The 21,627-nt window shown below is 47.3% G+C and overlaps 1 protein-coding gene across 4 annotated transcripts in view; it reads right to left on the bottom strand.

Annotated features, from left to right (window-relative positions):
• Nucleotides 1-21,627, bottom strand: part of SLC1A1 (solute carrier family 1 member 1) — an 805,722-nt gene that overhangs the window by 554,694 nt on the left and 229,401 nt on the right. For all 4 annotated transcript variants that reach the window (XM_029613486.1, XM_029613471.1, XM_029613480.1 and 1 more), the window contains exon 3: nt 2,216-2,308. In XM_029613486.1, coding sequence (XP_029469346.1) covers nt 2,216-2,308 — 93 coding nt within the window. The remainder of the gene's footprint in view (nt 1-2,215; nt 2,309-21,627) is intronic.

Below are 21,627 nucleotides of genomic sequence, written 5' to 3'. Positions count from 1 at the left end.
TCCACAAGGATCTCATGTACTGGGAGTGCCATAATCTCCTTGGGAGGCTTCACGTACTGGGTGATATCTGGCATTTTCTGCCTGGTATCCTCTTCAGTCATCAACTGAAATGGGATGGCATCCGCCATCACCGAACAAAACCTGTGAAGGAAAGATCCTTTGGCTTGGACTTTCTTCGAGCATCTGGAGGAGATGGTTCCAAGATAAACCATTTGAAGCGTCATCAGAAGCTATGGAGGAGCCATCCTCCCTAGGGATCAGCTCGTCTCTGCTGTCATTGACTGGTGATGGGGCCCTAGGCATGCAGCCCCTGACCAGCAGTGCAGGCACTGGTGGAACTAGTCGTTTGGCCCAGGTCTCAGTGCCACCTTCATTATCGGGGGGGGGCTTCTTCCTCTGAGGAACCAGGGATGACAAGATTGAGTGGTGGCGGCGTTGGTGCCCTGCAGGGCATCGATACTGCCCCAGGAACCAACACTGGCTGGGTAGTAACACGCCAATAAGCATGTGCAAGGATTCCAGCAGCAGCTCGAGCAGTGACTGTGCTGCTTTCAGTGCTCAGATGCCAAGGCCACTCATCGCCTTCTCCACAGCCAGCTGCACACACCTCTCCAATTCCTCCTTGAACATCGTTGATGCCAGAACAGGGTGGAATGCAGGAGTTCTAACCAGATCTTCGGAACTGAGAGGAGGATTGGTGGATGGCATCAGAACCGATGGAGACCATGGCACACCCCTGGCATCGCAGACGAAGCTGGTGCATCCCTGAGCTTGGCACTGTGCATCGATGAGGACCGATGCCAATGCTTCCTCAGCTTCCATCAGTGCTCAGTTCAGTCCTTCCCTTGTGCCAAGGTCGAAGTCGATGGACCAGATATCCTAAGCCTGACGGAGCCCAATGATGGCTGGTCTTCGACATACCTCTCAGCCAATGACCTCAACAGAATTGGTGACCCTGATGATGTCGATGGCTCAGCATCCATCCATGCGGCTCCAAGGTCCCTCAATGCCGATGGATCAGTCTTCTCCGGCCTGAAGAGGCACTCCATCTTGTCAAGCCAGATTTTATGTTACTTTGGAGTCTTCCTGGCGCACTAGCTGCAACCTTGGATGTTGTGCAATGCCCCAAAGTAGAGGACACATCTATCATGGGAGTCCATGATAGACATGGTTGTCGTACATCTGGGGCACCACTTGATACCCGAAGTGGACATGTTGTTGCGAAACAAAAGGAATGCGAGATTGAAATTGATGGCGGTGACTGTCTATGGTTATCAGGCACTGAGCGCACCACAGCTCCAGGGATATCGACAAAGAAAAGAAACATATCCAAACATGCCGAAAAACCTATATAGGATGCCAATGGAATAACTGGGGGGAACCCCACATCAACTGCGTGAGGACCACAGAAATAAAAACACTTTGAGAACAGCACAGAAAAATTGTGCCCAAAGTTGAGGCTCAACCCGACTGGGAGACGTGAGGCTCCGCAGAAAGGAAGAGACTGAGGGGACCCTACTTGGACACATGGTATATTGCACGTGTAAGCATGCTCAATGAGGCTCAATCAAATTTCTAGAAACTTTGACATAAGTTTTCCATGTTGGGCTCTATTCATTGATGTCACCCATGTTGTGAGGACTGCCATCCTGTTTGTCCTTGGATAATACTGGGTTTGATGGACCTTTGGTCTGACCCAGTATGGTAAATCTTATGTTCTTATTTATTTACTTCTATACCACACACACCATTGCCCAAAATAAAACATACACAATTAGTTAAAAACATCAACAGTTATAGTACAAATGAATAAAAAAAGACAATCATCAGCCAAAAAGAAGTTATCACTAAGTACAGAGGATAACACATACTGAGAAGTGGATAACCAAGCCATGGAGGCCTCAAGGGTTTCTGGGAACTATAAATCCATGACAATGAACTGTCAGACTGAACAGAACTTGAAATGCTTCCTGGATTGTTTTTTCCTTTTTTCTGCTGCTTTTTTTCTCTCTAAACTTGTGTGTTTCATCTTTTTTTCTTGGTTTACACTTGCACAGTCTCACTGTTCTACTTCCTGCAGTATGATCTACTTTTCCTATGATACAAGTGTTTTCATTTTGGTAAGGCTCCTAGAGCCTGTGAAAATAGAAGCCCATTAAACAGCTAATTAAAGGTAATGAACCCAGTAGATAATTGCTTACATCTGAGCACATACCTAGGGCCACAGCCATCAAAGTGGTGCTGAAGTAGTACACCATTGCCCGCAAACCGATCTTCCCAGAAACAGTGGCATCCAGAGCAGCAACTCCTGAAAAGAAAAAACGGTCAAATTATTTGATTTCTTGGCAAAAAATAAATTCCTTGCATTATAACCAAAAGCTTTTTTTTTTTTTTTTACAGTACAGATCTTTGAGGGGATCCCTTACAAACAAGAAAATATTTTCTGCAAATCAGAAGGGTAAAAGTAACATCGTTATACTTTTCATTAACCCATATGACAGTAGGGTATCTCATAGTCTCACAGTAATATCCCTGTAATATCTTGGTAAAGGCGAATGCTGAAATGCTGACACAGCAGGCTTAGAAAACCCACATAACTTTAAACTGATTATTTTGTATTGAAGACCAGTGTCCATATACACACTAGAAGAAATGATATGCAGTTGGACTAAAAACATATTAAACACAATGAAAGAAAATAAGATGTTTATTAAATTGTTCATGTACACACAATTTCACTTGAAATATTCTGCCTCCTATGGAATGACTTTAAAATTACAATTATTTATGTATTTATTTATTTAAAACTATTTTTATACTATTTTTATACATGAACATAATCAAAGCGGTTTACAATAAAAAACATACATACCATAGACAAAATAAACAGATCAGGTAGGAGGGGTAACAGAGGAAGTAGGCTAGGTGAGGGGAGAGGTGGATAAGCCACATAGTTGGGATTGAAAGTACATTTAAAAAGAAAAGTTTTTAAATTCTCTTAAACTCTTTCATATTGTCAAGGTGTCTCAAGTTATCTGGAACAGAGTTCCAGGGTTGGGAGCCCGCAACTAAGAATGCATGTCTTCTAGTAATGTCAAGGCGGGCAATTTTAAAGGTGGGTAGTTGTAAGAGATTTTTTTTTTAGCCAAACGTAAACTTCTGTTAGGTTTGTATATAAAAAGTTGAGAGCTGAGACAGGTCGATGAGTCATCATAAAGAAGATTATGAATTGTAGTGAGTATTTTGAATTTTAACCTGAATTCAACCGGTAGCCAATGTAAAGAGTAAAGAACAGGGGGAATGTTGTCTCTACGTGATTTGCCTGTTAAAATGCGAGCTGCAGCATTCTGAATTAGTTGTAGCAGGTGGATTCATTATCGTGTAGACCAAATAACAGAGCATTGCAGTAGTCGAGGCTACTGAAGATTAGAAATTGTAAAATGGTTCTGAAATTCTCCAGGTGTACTAAAGGGAGTAGTCGTTTCAACATATGAAGCTTAAAGAAGGAATTTTTTTACAATTAAGGAAACATGATGGGTCATAGAGAGACTAGAATCGATTATGACACTGAGATTACGAGCCTTGGATGTAATAGGCAACAAAGTACCATCAAGATCTAAATGTGAAGGGAGGCTGCAGGCGGAATGAGGGATAAACGATAGATGAATAATTTCAGTTTTTGTTGTATTATAATAACAATATTTATCATGCACTTGAAGCTGCTGACTCTCCCTCTTCAGGAGAGAGAGACTCATGTTCTTATGCCTAAGAGTCAATGAAGAACAACATAGTAACACTACTTACAAGTTTCAAACTTGTGCTAATTAGATCGGTTTTTGGTGTCAAAAAATGTCAGTGTTTCCTTTTCCTCCCTCCTAACATATGCTTTATTATGATGCAATTCCATGAAAAGTTAAAACATCTGCTTCTTTAGCAAATGCTGAATCTGAGTAGTGTATCGCATTTAAGGCAGAAAAATATGCTGAAATAAAGGTGAACAAATAGGGGCAGATTTTCAAAGGGATACGTGCGTAGCCACCAAAAACCTGCCCCAAGCTCTCCCTGCGGGCAGGCATAACTTTTGCAATAAAGGTAGGGGGGGGAGGAATTAGTTAGGGCCAGGGGGCGGGTTAGTTAAGGGAAGGAAAGGGAAGGTGGGGGGCGCCAGAAAGAAAGTTCCCTCCGAGGCCATTCCGATTTCGGAGCAGCCTCGGAGGGAATGGAGGCAGGCTGCGCGGCTCGGCGCGCGCAGGCTGCCGATTTTGCGCAGCTTTGCGTGCACCGATCCCGGATTTTAAAAGATATGCGTGGATGCGCGAACAAAAGTACTTTTTAAAAATTTGCCCCAGAGGTTGGAGATGATACTTTTTTACTGGACTAACAATACATTTGAGACTAGCTTTCGAGTGCTATGTTCCCTTCCTCAGATAAATCCAGAATGAGCTAAAGATGTTCTCTTGTTGGTGATATGCCGCTATTGTACTGAGATGTATACGAATGGGGAAGATTGTTAACCCTCTTTGGGATAAGTGAGGAGATCTGAAAGTAACTGTCAAGGCTATGCACCGGTTAGGAGAGGGGGTAGGGCTGTCAGGGTTCGAGATATCTGGGTTGATAATTGGGTTTGCGCATATCTAGGAGGTAAAGAACAATGGGTTTGGATGGATAAATGGCTCATCAGCCACCAATTCTTGAAAATTCAAGAATTCGTTTCAGTCAAAAATTGTGGCTGATGAGCGGCTGAATTGGCTAAGTATTCCAGTTTCAAGACAGAGACATTAGGTCTATACTATTTTAATAGATGTGTTAATAAAGTATTGTTAAACAACTGAATAATATATTTTTTAGTAGCAGTACAAGAAACAATAAATGATTACAAAAGAACTGCTCAGAAGGTTGATGACTGCCTGAGGCCCATTGCGGGCCTATGATACTGTCTCTTGTTTGAGGCCCATTGCGGGCCCATGATACTGTCTCTTGTTTGAGGCCCATTGCGGGCCTATGATACTGTCTCTTGTTTGAATTGGTTTGTGGTAATAGGATTGCATTCTATTTCCCTCTCTTTGGTGCTTGTTGGACTATTAACATTGAGAGGAGTTGGCTTCTGTTTTTGGTGATTTAATAGCTTATTTATTGCAATGTGCACTATCATAGCACTTCGCATAGGTATTACTGCAGAGTGCAATAACTTTTCACACTTTGCAATAAGTGCCACAACTGCTGTAATTCCTACCAATAAGCACGGGGGGGGGGGGGGGGGGAGAGAGAGAGACTAGCCATAATGCCCTCATACTAGGTAGGTATTTATACCTCTATATGAGGCCCACATAGTTACTTGAGGTGAGGTTTAAGTAGGAGTGTAGGGGTTAGGGACCACTTTGACATTCAGAGTGAGACACACGAACAGAACAGTGCTCTCCTGTGAAGATTTGATGAATTTTGGAGTAAGGAAACTCACCCAAAGATGAGATTGGTGCAATGTTCCTTTCAACCTAGCTTGATGTTACCCAGGTAAAGAGTCCATCAAGCTAGGTTGAGAGAACATTGCACCAATCTCATCTTTGGGTGAGTTTCCTCACTCCAAAGGTCACATGTATCAGTGGAGTCTCAGATCCCAGCACCAGTGCCAGTGGAGAACGCCTCGGTGTCCCGGGTCCAGAGGGGGATGGGGCCCCTTCTCCCCAGGATGTCTTGGCCGGTGGTTCTGTCGATGCCGATGACTTTCCAGTGGCGGCATCGGAAGAAGTCTCACGTCGATGGCGGTGAAGGTGTTTTTCCCGATGCTCGGTCCGGTCCTTCTCCGGCACCGAGGAGGAAGATGTCGATGCATTAGAACTTGAAGAAGCTGGTGAAGGACGGTCACCGGTGTCTCGATGGTGCTGAGTCTTCGATGGCGATGGAGTTGTTGAAGAGGAAGGCTTTCAACTCAGTTTAGCCTTGGCTGGAGTAAACGGAGACTTTTACTTAAAAAGGTTCTCCATCTTTTCCAAGTGGGCCCTGAGGCCTTTTGGCGTCATCTGGGCATAGCTAGTGCACCGTTGGACGTCGTGGGTGGGCCCCAAGCACAAGACACATACGTTGTGAGGGACCGTAATGGACATTGTCCTAAGGCACTTTCGGAACACGGTCGCCATGTTTTTGGAAAAAGTAAGGGCGGCGCACGGTCAATGGCTGGACACCGAAGAAAGCACCGCCGGGAACTGACCGCAAGGGACGAGGCAAACTTACCAGCATCAACGGAGGTCGGTGGTCGATGGGGGACCCCGGGATGGGGGAACATTTTTTAATTTATGAAGTAAGTTTCCGTGAGGAAAGATTGTAAGGAATTCTCAGAGCTCCAGAAATCCACGAGTCTACTGCTGCATGGAAAAAAAAAAGAGACCAAAGGGAGACCCTGCTGGTTGCAGGGTTGGTGTCATGCTGGGCATGCTCAGTGTGCCAAAGTTCTAGAACCTTTGACAAAAGTGTTCCTTGATTGGACTCCATCCTTATGATGTCACCCACATGTGAGTGTTGCGTCCATCGGTGCTAGACGGCTGCGCCCCGTTTGCCTCACCTTGTTCATGACTCCTCCCGCATCTCTAGGGAAAATGGCTGCCGCCGCATCTACAAGCCAACCTCTCTGGCATCCCCGGAACAGCTATGGTGCTGCCTCCCGCCATGCTCCTCCCAAGGGCCTACTACTAGGGTGAGCGCGTGCACGCCACCCACGTCTTTATTTATTCCAGCAATGGCGCGAACCTCAGGGGCGTTCCCCCTCTACTCTGCCACTTCCGTGCTGCCGCTGGAAGCTCTCTCTCTCTGCCCTTCGGGGTAAATGCTAACCTGGGTACCCGCTCCTCGGGGACCCTCTGCTTTATTTCAGGTGCCTTACAGGGATCAGGTACTCGCTCCTCAAGGGCCTGCTCTCACTGCCTCGGTGCCTGTACCATCTTCTTCAACCTGGTGGAATCGCATACCTACAGCAACCATCTAGTGAGTAATCTAACTCTCAGTCTATCTCATCCACAGTACTGCCTTACTGGGAGATATACTTCAAGCTGTATAAATAAAAAACTAATTCTGTGTTTGTGCGTCCTGCGTTAGCCAGTACTGTGGCACCTCATGGGGCTCCTCCCCATGGGCGAGGTCATCTGCCACAGTACCCGAGAATCCACCAACACCACTTAACCATAATAGTGAGGACTACCATCCTGCTTGTCCTGGGAGAACGTGATTTCAGAATTAAATGTAGGTAATGTCCCAGGTCTAGATGGATACACTGCCAAATTCTACAAGACCTTTAAGCAGGTACTGACTAGACTGCTAGTGACCATGTTTAATTATTTGAGGGAAGAACAGTTAGCTCAGGGGAAAATGTGGCCAGGATCACTGTATTGGCAAATGGGGGCCAAGATCCCATGCTTTGTAGCTCTTATCAGCCCATACCACAAATTAATTTGGATTTGAAAATTTTAACAAAAATATTGGCTTTGCCGTTTATTTATTTATTTTAAAAATGTTTGTATATCGCCTTTACAAATAGAAATTTAGTCAAAACGGTTTACAGATTTAAAACATACATAATTTAAATTAAAATTCATCATTAAAACGATAATCAGACAAAAATCTTAACACATCAATTTCATAAATAAACAAAAACAGACAAAGAGCACCTCAGGGATGGAATATTGGTATGAACTGGTGGAGAAAATTGAGGTGATAATTATAAATGAGTGTATTGTGAATGATCATTTTGAGAGGAAATACTGAAAGCTTTTGGAACAAATAGTTTTTAAAGATTTCTTAAATTGTTGCAATGATGGTATAAGTCGCAAGGAGTTAGCTAACCTAGCGCCACTACTCATACATGGTAATCAGTCAGGGTTTGTTCCAGGAAGATTAGCAGCAGGCAATGTGAGGAGAGTATTAAATCTTGAATGATGGGTGAAACAGCATGAGTTTCCAGCAGTTATGCTGGCAGTGGATATAGAGAAAGCATTTGACAGAGTTCATTGGCCTTTTCTGTTTCGGGTATTGGATAAGATGAATTTGGGATTCCACTTCACTACTTGGATTCAGGCTCTATACAATCAGCCTAAGCATGCATCAGAGTGAGCGAGGGATATTCGGATACATTTGAAGTTGGGAGGGGCACATAGCAGGATTGCCCCCTTTCACCCTTGCTATCTGCGCTCTCGTTAGAACTCTTTGCTGAAAAGGCTAGATTTAACTTGTATATAAAGGGGGGGAGGGGGGCTGTGACAGTAGGAGAGCAGTCATACAAACTGACTATTCGCAGATGACTGACTGCTCATGCTTAGAGAGCCAACCCTATCTTTAAAGATTTTATTAGAGGAAATGCGAGGGTATGGTGCTATCTTGGGGTTAAAGGTCAACAAGAATAAATCAGAGGTATTAAATTTAACATTGCAGAGTGAATGAGTGTCTAGTTTGCGTGCACAATTACTCTTCAGGTGGGCTAAGGAAAGTGTGAAATATTTGGGAATACAGAGTGGGGCAAATTTGGATAAATTCCTCAGATCTAGAGTGAAGGGACCGGTTACAGTTGTCCTGGTTGGGAAATCAAAATGAACATCCTCCCCAGGTTTTGCTACATATTTCAGACTCTACTGATTGCTGCTCCTGATAAGATGCTGAAAGTTTGGCAGAGGAAGCTTTCCTGATTTATTTGGATGAGGAGTCAGCCTCGGATGGCCATAGAGGTCTTGTACCAACTAAAGAGTCAGGTAGGTTTGGGGATACCAAAACTTGTTTATTATTATGGGGCGGCTCAGTTGAGAGCGGTAATAGAATGGCACAGTAAGATGAAGCGTAAAATTTGAATAGGTTTGAAGTAGGAGATGGCTCTTGAAATGGTTTGCTTAAGAAAGTGTCAACCTGCACTCAAACAACAGTAGCGTTATGGAACAAATACGAGAGGGGCTTGGTAGGAGATAAGCTTTGCTGGCACTGTACTACTTTTTCATTTAATAGGGATTTCCCACCAGGGAATAATGTGGAGGCAGCAACCCAGTGGCTTGCCTTGGGACTTGAATGACTGGAACAGGTGTGGGATGGCAGAGGTATTTACTCGTTTGATGTTTTATATAAGACATATTTCTTGGAGGAAAAAGATAAATTCCCTTATTTACAATTAACATCTTATGCTCATCTAGGGGAATTGTAAAATCTCTGCAAATGAATAAAACAATGTTTGAAGGATACTGTGCACGAGCAGATGGAATAAGCAAGATTATATCCAAAATATACATTTTGCTGGAGAATAGCAATCTAAAACAAAGTTTGTTTTGGCCTGGGAGCATGATTTTGTGCTTCATTAGAAGTAGCTTGGGTTTTGTGCTACCAAATGACGGGAAGGAGCTCTCTCATCTTATATTGTAGAAGATACAAGCTTCTTTACAGATGGTATTTGACCCCAACTAAATTGCAAAAAAATGTTTTCAGGTGTTTCAGATCTCTACTGGCATAAGTGTGGAGGGAAGGGTCATTTTTACCATATATGGTGGGAATGTCCAAAGGTTGCTGGATACTGGGACAAGATCACTGACTTAATACATAAGATCACAGGCTATAGAATAGTAAAGAACCCAATGATCCTATTATTACCATGAAAATGGCTGAACTGGATGAGAGAGTTCAGTGCTTGATTTTGCAAATTATTATTGCGGCAAGGTGTGAGCTCACAGCTTGGTGGCATAGAGTTGAAGAATCATCAATGGTTAATGACAATTGAGATTAGCTAGAGTATATAATATGTTCAAATGTACTGCTTATATAGGAAAATTAGGTTCTTACCTTTGCTAATTTTCGTTCCAGTAGTACCATGGATCAGTCCAGACAGCTGGGTTATGCCTCCCCTCCAGCAGATGGAGTCAGAGAGAAAACTGAAAGCACCCCCTAGATATACTGGTGTGCCTCCTGCGGTCCTTCAGTATATGTGATATCAAAGCAGAAGGAATGACTTAAGCACTACACACAAAGTCCCCCCCAAATTTTTTTTTTTTTTTTTAAACAGTGACCAGATCAAGTAGCAACATCCTTGAAAACAGGTAAAAAACCAGAAACAACAAACCGGACACCACAAGTGTACAATAAGAACACTATAAAATGGCAACCGGCCCCATGACACTGTGGCGACCGGCACAAGAAAAAACTGCAATGGAAAAGATAGAATACGAGCGGACTCCCAGAAGCACCAAGGGCGGGCGTCTGGACTGATCCATGGTACTACTGGAACGAAAATTAGCAAAGGTAAGAACCTAATTTTCCTTTCCCAGTACGTACCAGGATCAGTCCAGACAGCTGGGATGTACCGAGCAGTCTTAACTGGGGTGGGACCCTGAGAGTCCCGCTCGAATCACACTGCTCCCAAAGGACTCTGTAAGAGGGCCACGGACATCAAGTCGATAATGCCTGGAAAAAGTATGCCAGGATTTCCACGTGGCCGCCCTGCAAATCTCTTGACAAGAGACCAAGTGATTCTCCGCCCACGAAGTTGCCTGAGAACGCAGAGAATGAGCCTTTAGTCCAGTGGGAACCGGCTTACCACAGGCAACATACGTAGACGCAATAGCACCCTTTAACCAGCGTGCAATCGTAGCCTTGGAAGCTGGAAGCCCCTTCCTGGGACCGTTCCACAACACGAAAAGGTGATCCGACTTTCGAAAATCATTGGTAACCTCCAAATAGCGCAAAAGAATCCGTCGAACATCGAGACATCTCAAATCCCTACCTTGAGAAGACTGGAGGTCCTCGTCCGAAAAGGAAGGCAATTCCACCATCTGGTTGACATGAAACGTGGAGACCACCTTAGGCAAGAAGGAAGGAACAGTTCGTAGAGAAACTCCCGACGCCGAGATGCGCAAAAATGGTTCCCTACAAGAGAGAGCCTGAAGCTCCGAAACCCGGCGAGCCGAAGAAATGGCCACAAGAAAAATCGTCTTGAGAGTCAGATCCTTTAAGGAAGCCGCCTTGATAGGTTCAAACGGAGCCGCACACAAACCACGGAAGTACCAAGTTCAAGTTCCAAGACGGACAGGGAAGCCTGACGGGAGGACGCAAGTTTCTAACCCCTCGCAAAAAACGTGCCACATCTGGATGACTCGCAAGGGAAGAGCCTTCGACCTTACCCCTCAAGCAGCCCAAAGCCGCCACCTGAACTCGCAGCGAATTATACGCCAACCCCTTCTTCAGGCCATCCTGTAAAAACATAAGGACATCCGCCACGGACGAACGTCTGGCCGAGACACCCGCCGTGTCACACCAATCATGGAAAACCTTACAAACCCCCGCGTAGGCGAGCGTAGTGGAAGACCGACGCGCCCGAAGGAGAGTAGACACCACCGCATCCGAATAACCTCTCTTCTTCAACTGCTTCCTTTCATAAGCCAAGCCGCCAGACAAAAATGATCCGCCAGATCGAAAAATACTGGACCCTGACGAAGAAGATTGGGAAGATGCCCGAGACGCAGTGGTCCGTCAACTGCCAAGTTGACCAGATCCGCGAACCACGGACGCCGCGGCCATTCCGGAGCCACGAGAATCACCGGACCGTGATGGGACTCTATGCGTCTTAGCACTTTCCCTACCAGAGGCCACGGAGGAAACACATAAAGAAGAATGTGACGAGGCCACGGAAGGACTAGCGCGTCCACCCCTTCTGACGCGTGCTCTCTCCTCCGACTGAAGAAGCGCACCACCTTTGCATTTCGACGGGTCGCCATGAGGTCCAAGCACGGAGTCCCCCAACGCCGCGTGATGAGAGCCATCGCCTCCGACGAGATCTCCCATTCTCCTGGATCTAGGTGCTGCCAGCTGAGGTAATCCGCCTGAACGTTGTCCACGCCGGCAATGTGGGTGGCCGCGAGACGCTCTATGTGCCTTTCCGCCCAGGACATCAACAGTGCCGCCTCCGTCGCTACTGCTCGGCTTTTCGTGCCTCCTTGTCGATTTATGTACGCCACTGTGGTCGCATTGTCCGACAGAACTCTTACTGCTCGTCCGCGTACCAGTGGAAGGAGGCAACGCAAGGCCAGGCGGACCGCTCTGGTCTCCAATCGGTTGATGACCAAGTCGCTTGGAGTGCTGACCAGGTGCCCTGGACTGCACGGGACTGGCAGACCGCTCCCCAGCCCGACAGGCTGGCATCCGTTGTCACCACCAACCAAGACGGGGGTTCGAGGTCCACCCCCTGTAGGAGATTGTCTGGAGTCAACCACCAAGAGAGACTGGAGCGAGCCGGCTCCAGCAAAGGCAATTCTATCCTCCGAGCGGGGATCCCACCGAGACAGAAGTGCTCTTTGTAACGGACGCATATGCGCAAAAGCCCATTGTACCATTTCCATAGTAGACACCATATGACCAATGACTTGTAAATAATCCCAGACCGTGGGAATCTCGAGCTCCAACAGGCGCCGTACCTGAGTCATGAGATTGAGCATGCGTTGCTGCGGAAGAAAAACCTTGCCCACCAAGGTGTCGAACCGAGCTCCCAGGAACTCCAGCTGTTGGGTCGGTTCGAGTCTGCTCTTCGCGAAGTTGACTACCCAACCCAACTCCTGCAGCTGGTGAACCACTAAGGAGACCGCCCGGGTGCAGGCCGCATGCGACTTTGCTCGAATGAGCCAATCGTCGAGATAGGGATGCACAAGGACGCCTTGTCGGCGGAGGGAAGCCGCTACCACCACGAGAACTTTGGTGAACACCCTCGGCGCGGTGGCCAACCCGAAGGGGAGGGCGCAAAACTGGTAGTGGTCCCCCATCACCATGAACCTCAAGTACCTTTGATGCCGTTCTCTTATTCCGATGTGTAGATAGGCCTCTGTCAGGTCCAAAGAAGCCAAGAATTCTCCCTTGTGGACGGCCGCAATAACAGACCGGAGGGTCTCCATTCGGAAGCGGGGCACACGCAACGCCTTGTTTACTCCTTTGAGATCCAGAATGGGTCGGAAGGTGCCCTCCTTCTTGGGAACCAGGAAGTATATGGAATACCGACCCGTCCGGAGCTGGTCCCGCGGAACCGGAACCACCGCCCCCAGAGCCTGTAGATGAGCGACCGTTTGGGCTATAGCTACTTGTTTTTCTACCGGGCCGCACGGCGATACCATAAAGAGATCCCGGGGGGGACGTACAAAATCCAACTCGTAGCCGTACCGAACCACGTCGAGGACCCATTGATCCGAAGTAATTTTGACCCACTCCTCCCAGAACCGGGACAGCCGACCTCCGATAACGGGAACGGAGGAGTGGGCCCACGCACCTTCATTGTGCAGGCTTGATGGCAGCAAAACCTTGGGAAGAGCCTCCGCGTAGAGGCCTCCTGCCGCGAAAGGAAGAAGACGACCAGGCCTGGGATCTTGTCGCCTGCTGCCGCTGGGAAAAGGAACCCCCTCTTCCCCCACGGAAACGCCTTTGCCCCCGAAAGCGAGCCCTGGCGTTACCAAACGACCGAGGTTGCCGAGGCTTATCCTCAGGCAGCTTGTAAACTTTGTTGTCACCCAGGTCCTTAATGAGCTGATCCAGCTCCTCGCCAAACAGCAACTTGCCCTTAAAGGGGAAGGAACCTAACCTCGCCTTGGAGGTGGCATCCGCCGACCAACGACGGAGCCACAGCAACCTCCTGGCTGAGACCGCCGAGGACATAATGCGAGCCGATGTGCGCAACAAGTCATACAAGGCATCCGCTGTATAAGCGACCGCCGCTTCAACACAATTTGCCTGCTCAGCCTCGCCCGGAGGGAGCTCCTGCATGGTCAGCAGCTGCTGAACCCAGCGGAGGTTGGCCCTCTGCACAAGGCTGCTGCAAGCCGCCGCTCGGACCCCCAGTGCCGCCACATCAAAAATGCGCTTTAATAAGACTTCAAGCTTGCGGTCTTGGAGGTCCTTCAACGCTATACCCCCCGTCACGAGGATAGTCGTATGCTTGACCACAGCCGTGACAGCCGAATCTACCGCGGGTGTCTTCAACAGCTCCAATGAATCCTTAGGTAAGGGATATAACTTTTCCATGGCTTGATTCACACGCAGGGAAGATTCTGGCAGTTCCCATTCCTTCGAGACAATCTGCAAGACCTTGTGGTGGAAAGGAAAAGTCTGAGGGGGGGCCCGAAGCCCTGCCATCGCGATATCCCCCGTGGACGAGTCCGCCTCCTGAGGCGGCGTCGTTAATTCCAGCTCCTGCAGCACGTGGAGAATAAGGGAACTTAACTCCTCCTTACCAAACAAACTGAGCACCTGAGGGTCATCCCCCTCTACGGACCCCTGCTCGTCCGTCGTCAGCAAATCCGGAGCCCCCGGGGACTCTGGAGCGGCTCCTGTATCTCTCAGGTCCTCAGCTCCCCCCCCGGGCGGGGAGACGTAGCCCCGGCGGACCCCACCCCCGGCGGACTCCCCCGGGGCAAGGAAGTTGTTTTGGGAACCTTCGGGGGAGGGGGCACCTCCGGCTCCCAGCCGGATTCTGCCTGTAAAAAAGCCTTGTGCATTAAAAGCACAAAATCCGACGAAAACGGCACTGACCTTTTTAAGCTTTTCTTCGGGGCATCCGATGAGGGGGGGCCTCGAGGAGACCCCAAATCGGGCTGGGAGCGCGGGCTGCGTGCGTCCGGCGAGGGAGGAGGGGAGTTTTCCTCCTCCGATACTGAAAAATCATCCTGCCGCGTGGCCAAGATGGCCGCCGCACTCCTCCCCGATGGAGGAGGGGCCGAAGACCGGCTGCCGGAGGCGCTGCTGTGCCGCGACGCAGAGGGGCGAGGAGAGCGGCTGCGGGCAGCGCTCGGCCCCCCCGAGGGTCCCTCACCCCCGGGAATACATCGGGGGCAGAGACCCTCTCGGGAGAGTCGCGCCCCCGCCTCCCCACATGTCAGGCAAGCCGAGGATCGCGGCATCATGAGAGGGAGCCCTGAACTGTCGGCGAAAAGGCGCCAAAGATCTGGTGAGGAGAAATCCTGAACGCTAACGCGCGGCCAGGTGAACTAGCCACCCCCTCCGGGGTCCGAAAGGCACAGGCAGGCCGGGGTTAAACAGGGTGAGCTCACTGCCCTGTCCCCAACAGGTCTTAAATGACTCTACAACAACAAAACCCAAACTTCAGTTTAACTTTTTTTTTTTTTTTAAACCCCCTTCAGGGTCAAATCCCCGGTATTGGGGGGGGAGGGTGACCGGCCCACCGGTAAGCTCTCCCCCAGCCACACGGACACTCTATCCCGGGAATAAAAGGAGGGTATTACCCTCCGAGCCTGCCCCACACTGAGCTACAAACTCGCAGCACAAGACAAACTAACAGAGACAAACAGGCAGACAGAGGACAGAAAAGACGAACCAATTGATCTTGTCCCCTGTCTCCCTTTTTTTTTTTTTTATATTTCCCAGTACCGAGAAACTGACCAGACCAGAACCGCAGGTTATGCCTCTCAATCTGCTGGAGTCAGAGAATATACTGAAGGACCGCAGGAGGCACACCAGTATATCTAGGGGGTGCTTTCAGTTTTCTCTCTGACTCCATCTGCTGGAGGGGAGGCATAACCCAGCTGTCTGGACTGATCCTGGTACGTACTGGGAACCATGATGTCATCCTGAAATTTGAAAATCCTAGGCCTTGTATATGACATGGAGGAGGGACAAGAATCTGTACATGAGACTGGAATCCAGGGATAAGTTTGGATAATTGCACACCAATTGTTCATGGATTGCCCAAGTCAAGGTGGGGGCTTTCTGGGGGGTTAGGAGGGCAGGTGCAAAGAGGGAGGGGGCAGGGTGAAAATACTTAAACGAGGGATATAGCCTTGTAATCACTGTGTACTTTCTAAAGATTTTTCTATTTTTTGGAAATGTGTTATGCTAATTTTGTAGTGACACAGTTTTATATGCTGTTGGAGGGCTTTGTTCTTATTTAATAAATTTAATTTTTTTCACTTTTTCATCACTGGTAGTTGATGATTAGGCCCAACTGATTGAGGCAACGAATCATATCATGAAGGTTTTGTAGCAGCGTCTAAGCTAAGTGATACAGCACTAAGCTAAGTAAACAACAGGAAAATATATTTAAATACTTAAGGAAGCACTTTGCTACATTGAAATAAATTCAAAAAGAAATAAATGGGATTTTTTAGATTTTGAATAAAAAAAAAAAAAAAGAGCATGGTAGGGTGGAATGTCAATGATTAAACACATGAACTAGACCAACATTAACTCAATGGATTTGAAGTTAATTTAGAGGGTCATTGAATGAGACATCCACCTCCATATTTAAAAACATTTTTTGCTTTAAAAAAATAAAAAAATAAATATTGGTGAGGTAAATAGAAAAAGAAAAAAATCGGGATCCCATAGAAATAGCTTTATGGATAATTTAGGATAAGGGGGTTGAATGGGTATTTTCTGGTTGTGGCAAAAGCATCAAGGCTTATTGGTTAAGGATAGTAATTGCTGCATTGGAGATGCCCAGTAGGTAGGTAGCTTGCAACTGAATTGAGTGGCGGTTGGCCCATAGCAGAATGGCGAGGGCTTCCCTGCAGAGGACCCATACCTTACTACACCCCCCCCGATTTCCAAACAGTGCTCCAAACCACCATCTTCGCCAAAACAGACTACTGCAACTCCCTTCTCCTCGGCCTTCCTAACAACGCCATTCACCCCATTCAAATTTTACAAAACACAACAGCCCGAATCTTGACCAACTTACGCAGACACGACCATATTACACCTGTTCTAAAAGATCTACATTGGCTCCCAATAGCTTCCCGTATACAATATAAGACTCTCTCTCTCATCCACAAGGCTTTATACAATCCTGAAATGAACTGGTTTAATGAATCCTTCCGCTTACACCAGTCTAATAAGCCTACTAGACACGCACATCTCGCAACTATGCCCATCCCTTCCCCTAAACTCTACAAACTAACATCTACCAGAGCCCGTGCAATATCGATAGCCGGGCCGACCCTTTGGAACACAATGCCAGTTGAACTACGGCAAGAGGAATGCCTCAAATCGTTCAAGTGGAAACTCAAGACCTGGCTCTTCGCCAAGGCATACACCTAATTTCTCCCTTCCTCTCCACTGCCCACCCTTCCTCTCCTCTGCCCCCCTCTTCTGGCCCTCTATCCCCTCACTTCGCCCTTCTCCTACCTTTTTCTCCCCCCCCCCCCCACCTCATACCTTTTTCTCCCCCCTCACCTCGTTCCCTTCCCTCTGCTCGCCACTCCCCCCTCTCCTTCTAGCACTCCTAAATTGCTTATCTCTTAGTGTCTTCCTTTTGTACATATGTATATATTTACAAACCTCGTTGATTATTTAATGCAAATTTCCCCTTGTTATTCACACCCTCATTTATTCATTTGTTAACTTGTGTTATTTGTTCAATGTAAAGCGCCATGCCTGGCGTTTGTTTGTGTTACACTGTAAACCGATGTGATATCCTGGATGAATGTCGGTATATAAAAATTTTAAATAAATAAATAAAATAAAATAACGCGTAGCGTATTGCTCGGAGTTACCATCTCTCTCTCAGAGCTTTCCCTGGAACCAGTTACTCACTCCTTGAGGGCCTAAACCTTTCCAGCTCCTGAGCTTCCTTGAGACCTTATGTGAGTTTTGTCACCTAGTTCTGTTCATGAACCTTGTCTACTCTTCCTACTCACTTTCTACAGTTTCTCAACAGCTCAGCCATCCTGGATTGCGGTTCCAGTGCCTGAGGGACTACAGCCCTGCCGGGCATATCAGCTCACTACTGCCACCTCTGGTGGTTTCCAAAACCTGTTTAATAAAAGAACTAATGTGTGTCTGTCTCCATACTCAAGTCTAGCCGGTGGTCCCTCTCGGGATATCCTCCCGGGGGTTTGATCATCTGCTACCGGCCCAGGGATTCACTACTACCATCTCAGATTCATAACAGATTGCTAACTACCAGCATAGCGGAATATAACAGAATCTGAGACACTACAAGAGAGCTGACTCCTCCTTCTTAGGAGTCATTCATTCAGATTGCTCCTCCCATCTATGCCCAGCTTTCTTAACAGATATAACAGATTGCTACTCCTCACGGAGAACCCCAACAGATTGCTAACTCCCTAGCAGATTTCTAACAGATTTCCAACAGATTGTCTCCTTTGCAGGGCAAATTGGCCAGTTTGTCATGCACATCTAGTCTGATGGTGCTAGCATGAAGCCATGCGACTAAGCGCCGCAATAGCCGCTGCTGATACTCTGGAGGAAGCCTCAAAGCCATATGTAGTAAATGCCGTTTGGCTTCTTCGACGTCTTGCATCAAGACCGGATCTGCGGGCGTCAGAGCCTGCAATTCTGAGCCTTGTTTAAGGCGCAGTACACATTCGTATATATATTGAATGATGAAGAATTGATGATGGCCGATGCAGGTAGCTAACATTGACGCCTGAAAGGTTCTCTTAGCGAAGTCATCCAAAGATTTCAGGTCTCGACCCGGGGGAGTGGATGAGTATAGCTTGAACTTTTTGGCCCGTGCCATGGCGGATTCCACCACTAAGGAGGCATGGGGCAATTGAGTAGGCCTGTAGTAGGACTTTTGCATCTTAAATTTAAGGTCCTTTTTCCTAGAGACTGCCGGTAATGTGAACGGTGACTCCCAGGACTGTTCAAGAACCGAATCTAGAACCTTATGTGCCGGGAACGCTGTTGGTTCTGCCGGAAGGTCAAAGATTTTGAGTAATCCTAAGGTTTCAGCTCTAGGGTCTGGTACCCTTTGTATATCTAAGTTGAGTATCTTTCCCATTTTTTCCAAGAATTTGTGATAAGTGAGGTCCTCGGGCAGAGAGTACGGTTCAGCAGGTTGATCCTCTGGCTCTGAGGAGTATCCCGTAGATGAGTCAGGAGTGTGACCCGTAGGTGACGTGGGATGGAACGGAAAGTCCTGATGTGTCCTTGATGGGTACTGGAGAGTGAACCGGGCTCGGTGGTGTAGGTGAATGTATCAGTGAGGCATGTACCGACTGTTGCGGAGACGGCGGTGCAGTACTTGGAGAACTGATCGGTAACTTGTAGGATGCTTGCATGACTTCAAAGAACCCTGCCAGAGCATGAGATAAGGTGGAAAACGCCTCCTGTGTCTGTGGAGGCATGGCCGGTCACTGTGTTGCGCCTTGTCGTGGCAATGCAGCTAACAGTATATCGGAGTCCGGATGGGGCATATGAGTATCTTGGGTGTCGGGGGAGTCAGACACCTTTCGTTTCTTAGAAAGCGGTTCCTGTAAGCCAGTCCCGCTAGTGTGGTTTTTAGAGACTGAAGACATGTCTGAGTAGACCTTGAGAGACAAGGAGGATGAGGAGGGAGAGCAAGGAGTTGGTACTGGAACGAGTTCTTCACTCGAGTCCAGGGAGGAAGGAGCTCTGAACTCCAAGGGCATAAATCCCCAGCCATGGGTTGTGTGATGTCTTGCCCGAGAATGAGGGGCAAGAGAGTGTCGGTCCCCATCCCTTTCCCTCATCTTGGTGGCCAAAAAAGGCATTTGTGTCTGTGGGGTTGAGGAGTCAGTGGTGCCCACCAGCACCTGCGTCGTCCGCATCGTGTTCTTTTTCGATGCAGACTCAGTGGGCTTCTTTTTGCTTCGATGCGTCGACGTCATGAGATGCATCGACGGCGCCGATGTGACTGGCGTCAGTCGATGCATCGGCGTCAAGGCCAGCGCATGGTGCGGTCTTTTTCCTTCCGGCGCCTTCGATGCATGCGTCAGTGGACGAGATGGTGCAAGCGTTGTCGTGTGCTTCACATCGATCCCAGAAGGGGTAGATGCGGCCTGTGCCATGGTACTCTGCGCCGAAGGCCTGTGAGCACCAGATTCCATTGTTGGCCGCCCATTCGACGCCAACGACTCTTTATGGTTCTTTTCTCTATCCTGAGTAAAAGCAAGTTTGCTTACCGTAAACAGTGTTTCCGTAGATAGCAGGATGAATTAGCCATGCTATCATGGGAACTGCCAATCAGGGCCCGGGAGGCGGAGCTTAAGTAGCAGAGTTCAGATTTTTGTAGTCTCTGCGGCTGCGCGTGTGTTCCCACGCAGGAAGTAACAGATTCTCCTCAGTCTGTAATTAAGCTTGAGCGTAGCTGTCTGACATGCGGCTACCAGGGAGGTGGGTGGGTCCGCATGGCTAATTCATCCTGCTATCTATGGAAACACCATTTACAGTAAGCAAACTTGCTTTTTCCCGTCGATAGCAGGGCTGAATTAGCCATGCTGTCATGGGAGTCCTAAGCTTACTATCATGCTTAACATTACCTTCGCGTGTTGGGTGAGTGTGGTAGTCGCTGGTTTAAGTAGGCAATGTATGCAGAATCGCCTGTCCCAGTTTCGCATCTGCTGCTGATTGTCTATGCAGTAATGAGAAGTGAATGTATGCAGGGAGGACCATGTAGCCGCCTTGCAGATGTCCACTGGTTGTACATTTCTGAGATGTGCAATTGAAGTAGCCATGGCACAAGTTTGATGAGCTCGTGGAAGCGAGGGGAGTGTTAAATTCCTCTTCTTGTAACAAAACTGGATACTCTGTACTATCCAGCTGGAAACTGTTCTTTTTGCCACCGATAGTCCCGGGGCATTCGAGGAAACGAATAGTTGAGAGACTCAGTTTACGGAATGAGTTCTTCTTTTGTAGTAAGCTAGTGCTCGTTTACAGTCCAGGGTGTGCAACAAACGTTCTCTGTCGTTGGAATGAGGTCTTGGGAAAAAGATGGATAACTCGATTGATTGATTGAGGTGGAAGGCCGAAATCACTTTGGGAAGGAAGGCTGGATGAGGGCGCAGAATTACTTTATTGAGGTGGAATTGTAAATATGGTTCATAATGTACGAGTGCCTGTAATTCACTCACTCTACGTGCCGATGTTATTGCTACTAAAAGTACTATCTTCCAAGTGAGATATTTAAGATGTGCAGATTCCATCGGTTCAAATGTTGGGAGCATCAATTGTTCCAGAAGAACATTGAGGTTCCAAGGAACCGGAGGCTTTGCTATAGGTGGACGAAGATGTAGTAACCCTTTGATAAACCTGGATAACAAAGGATGTTCAACACATTTAAAGCATCGGGTAAGTCAGGCTCTTCCTTTACGTCCTTTGTGTACACAAGTGGAGATCGAGTGTGACTGTTACATGCATATAGTAAGTATTCGCAATGTCTATTTTCCTAAATAGTTGAATGTTCTTTTGATAATTAGCTGCCCACAAAAGTAGCAATAAGTTTGCAGTAGGTTTAAATTCATTTCTTACCTATGTTTTTCATAGCGCTTTCGGTCTGCCAATATCAAATTTCTGCATGTTAAATTATTGAGCAATTAACTTGCCAGTGTTATCAGATGTTGGTTTGCAAGTGATTTTTTGTATTTGTAAGGAGTTCTCCGCTTTTTCTGTGCAGTGGTCTAGCCCAGATCAAAGTCAATAAGTAGCGCCACTATTTGAGTAGTTTCCATACACATTCTTGCTATGCAGAGGTGTCTTTTTACAGTGCCTGGTGGCGTTTTTTCAGTTTGTTTGTTTTTTTATTATTCAGTTGGCTATCACCGCTCTAAGTTCTTAGCTATGTACCTCGGCAGAGGTAGAAATTTTTGCTGACATTCAGATTTTTTGTAGTCCCATGGTGGGACATATTTGTTTCCGCGG

Source organism: Rhinatrema bivittatum, chromosome 1 (genome assembly GCF_901001135.1).
Source record: "Rhinatrema bivittatum chromosome 1, aRhiBiv1.1, whole genome shotgun sequence".
In the NCBI taxonomy this organism is placed as follows: domain Eukaryota; kingdom Metazoa; phylum Chordata; class Amphibia; order Gymnophiona; family Rhinatrematidae; genus Rhinatrema; species Rhinatrema bivittatum.
Note: the sequence above shows the minus strand (reverse complement) of the source record. Positions and strands in the feature narration are given on the sequence as shown.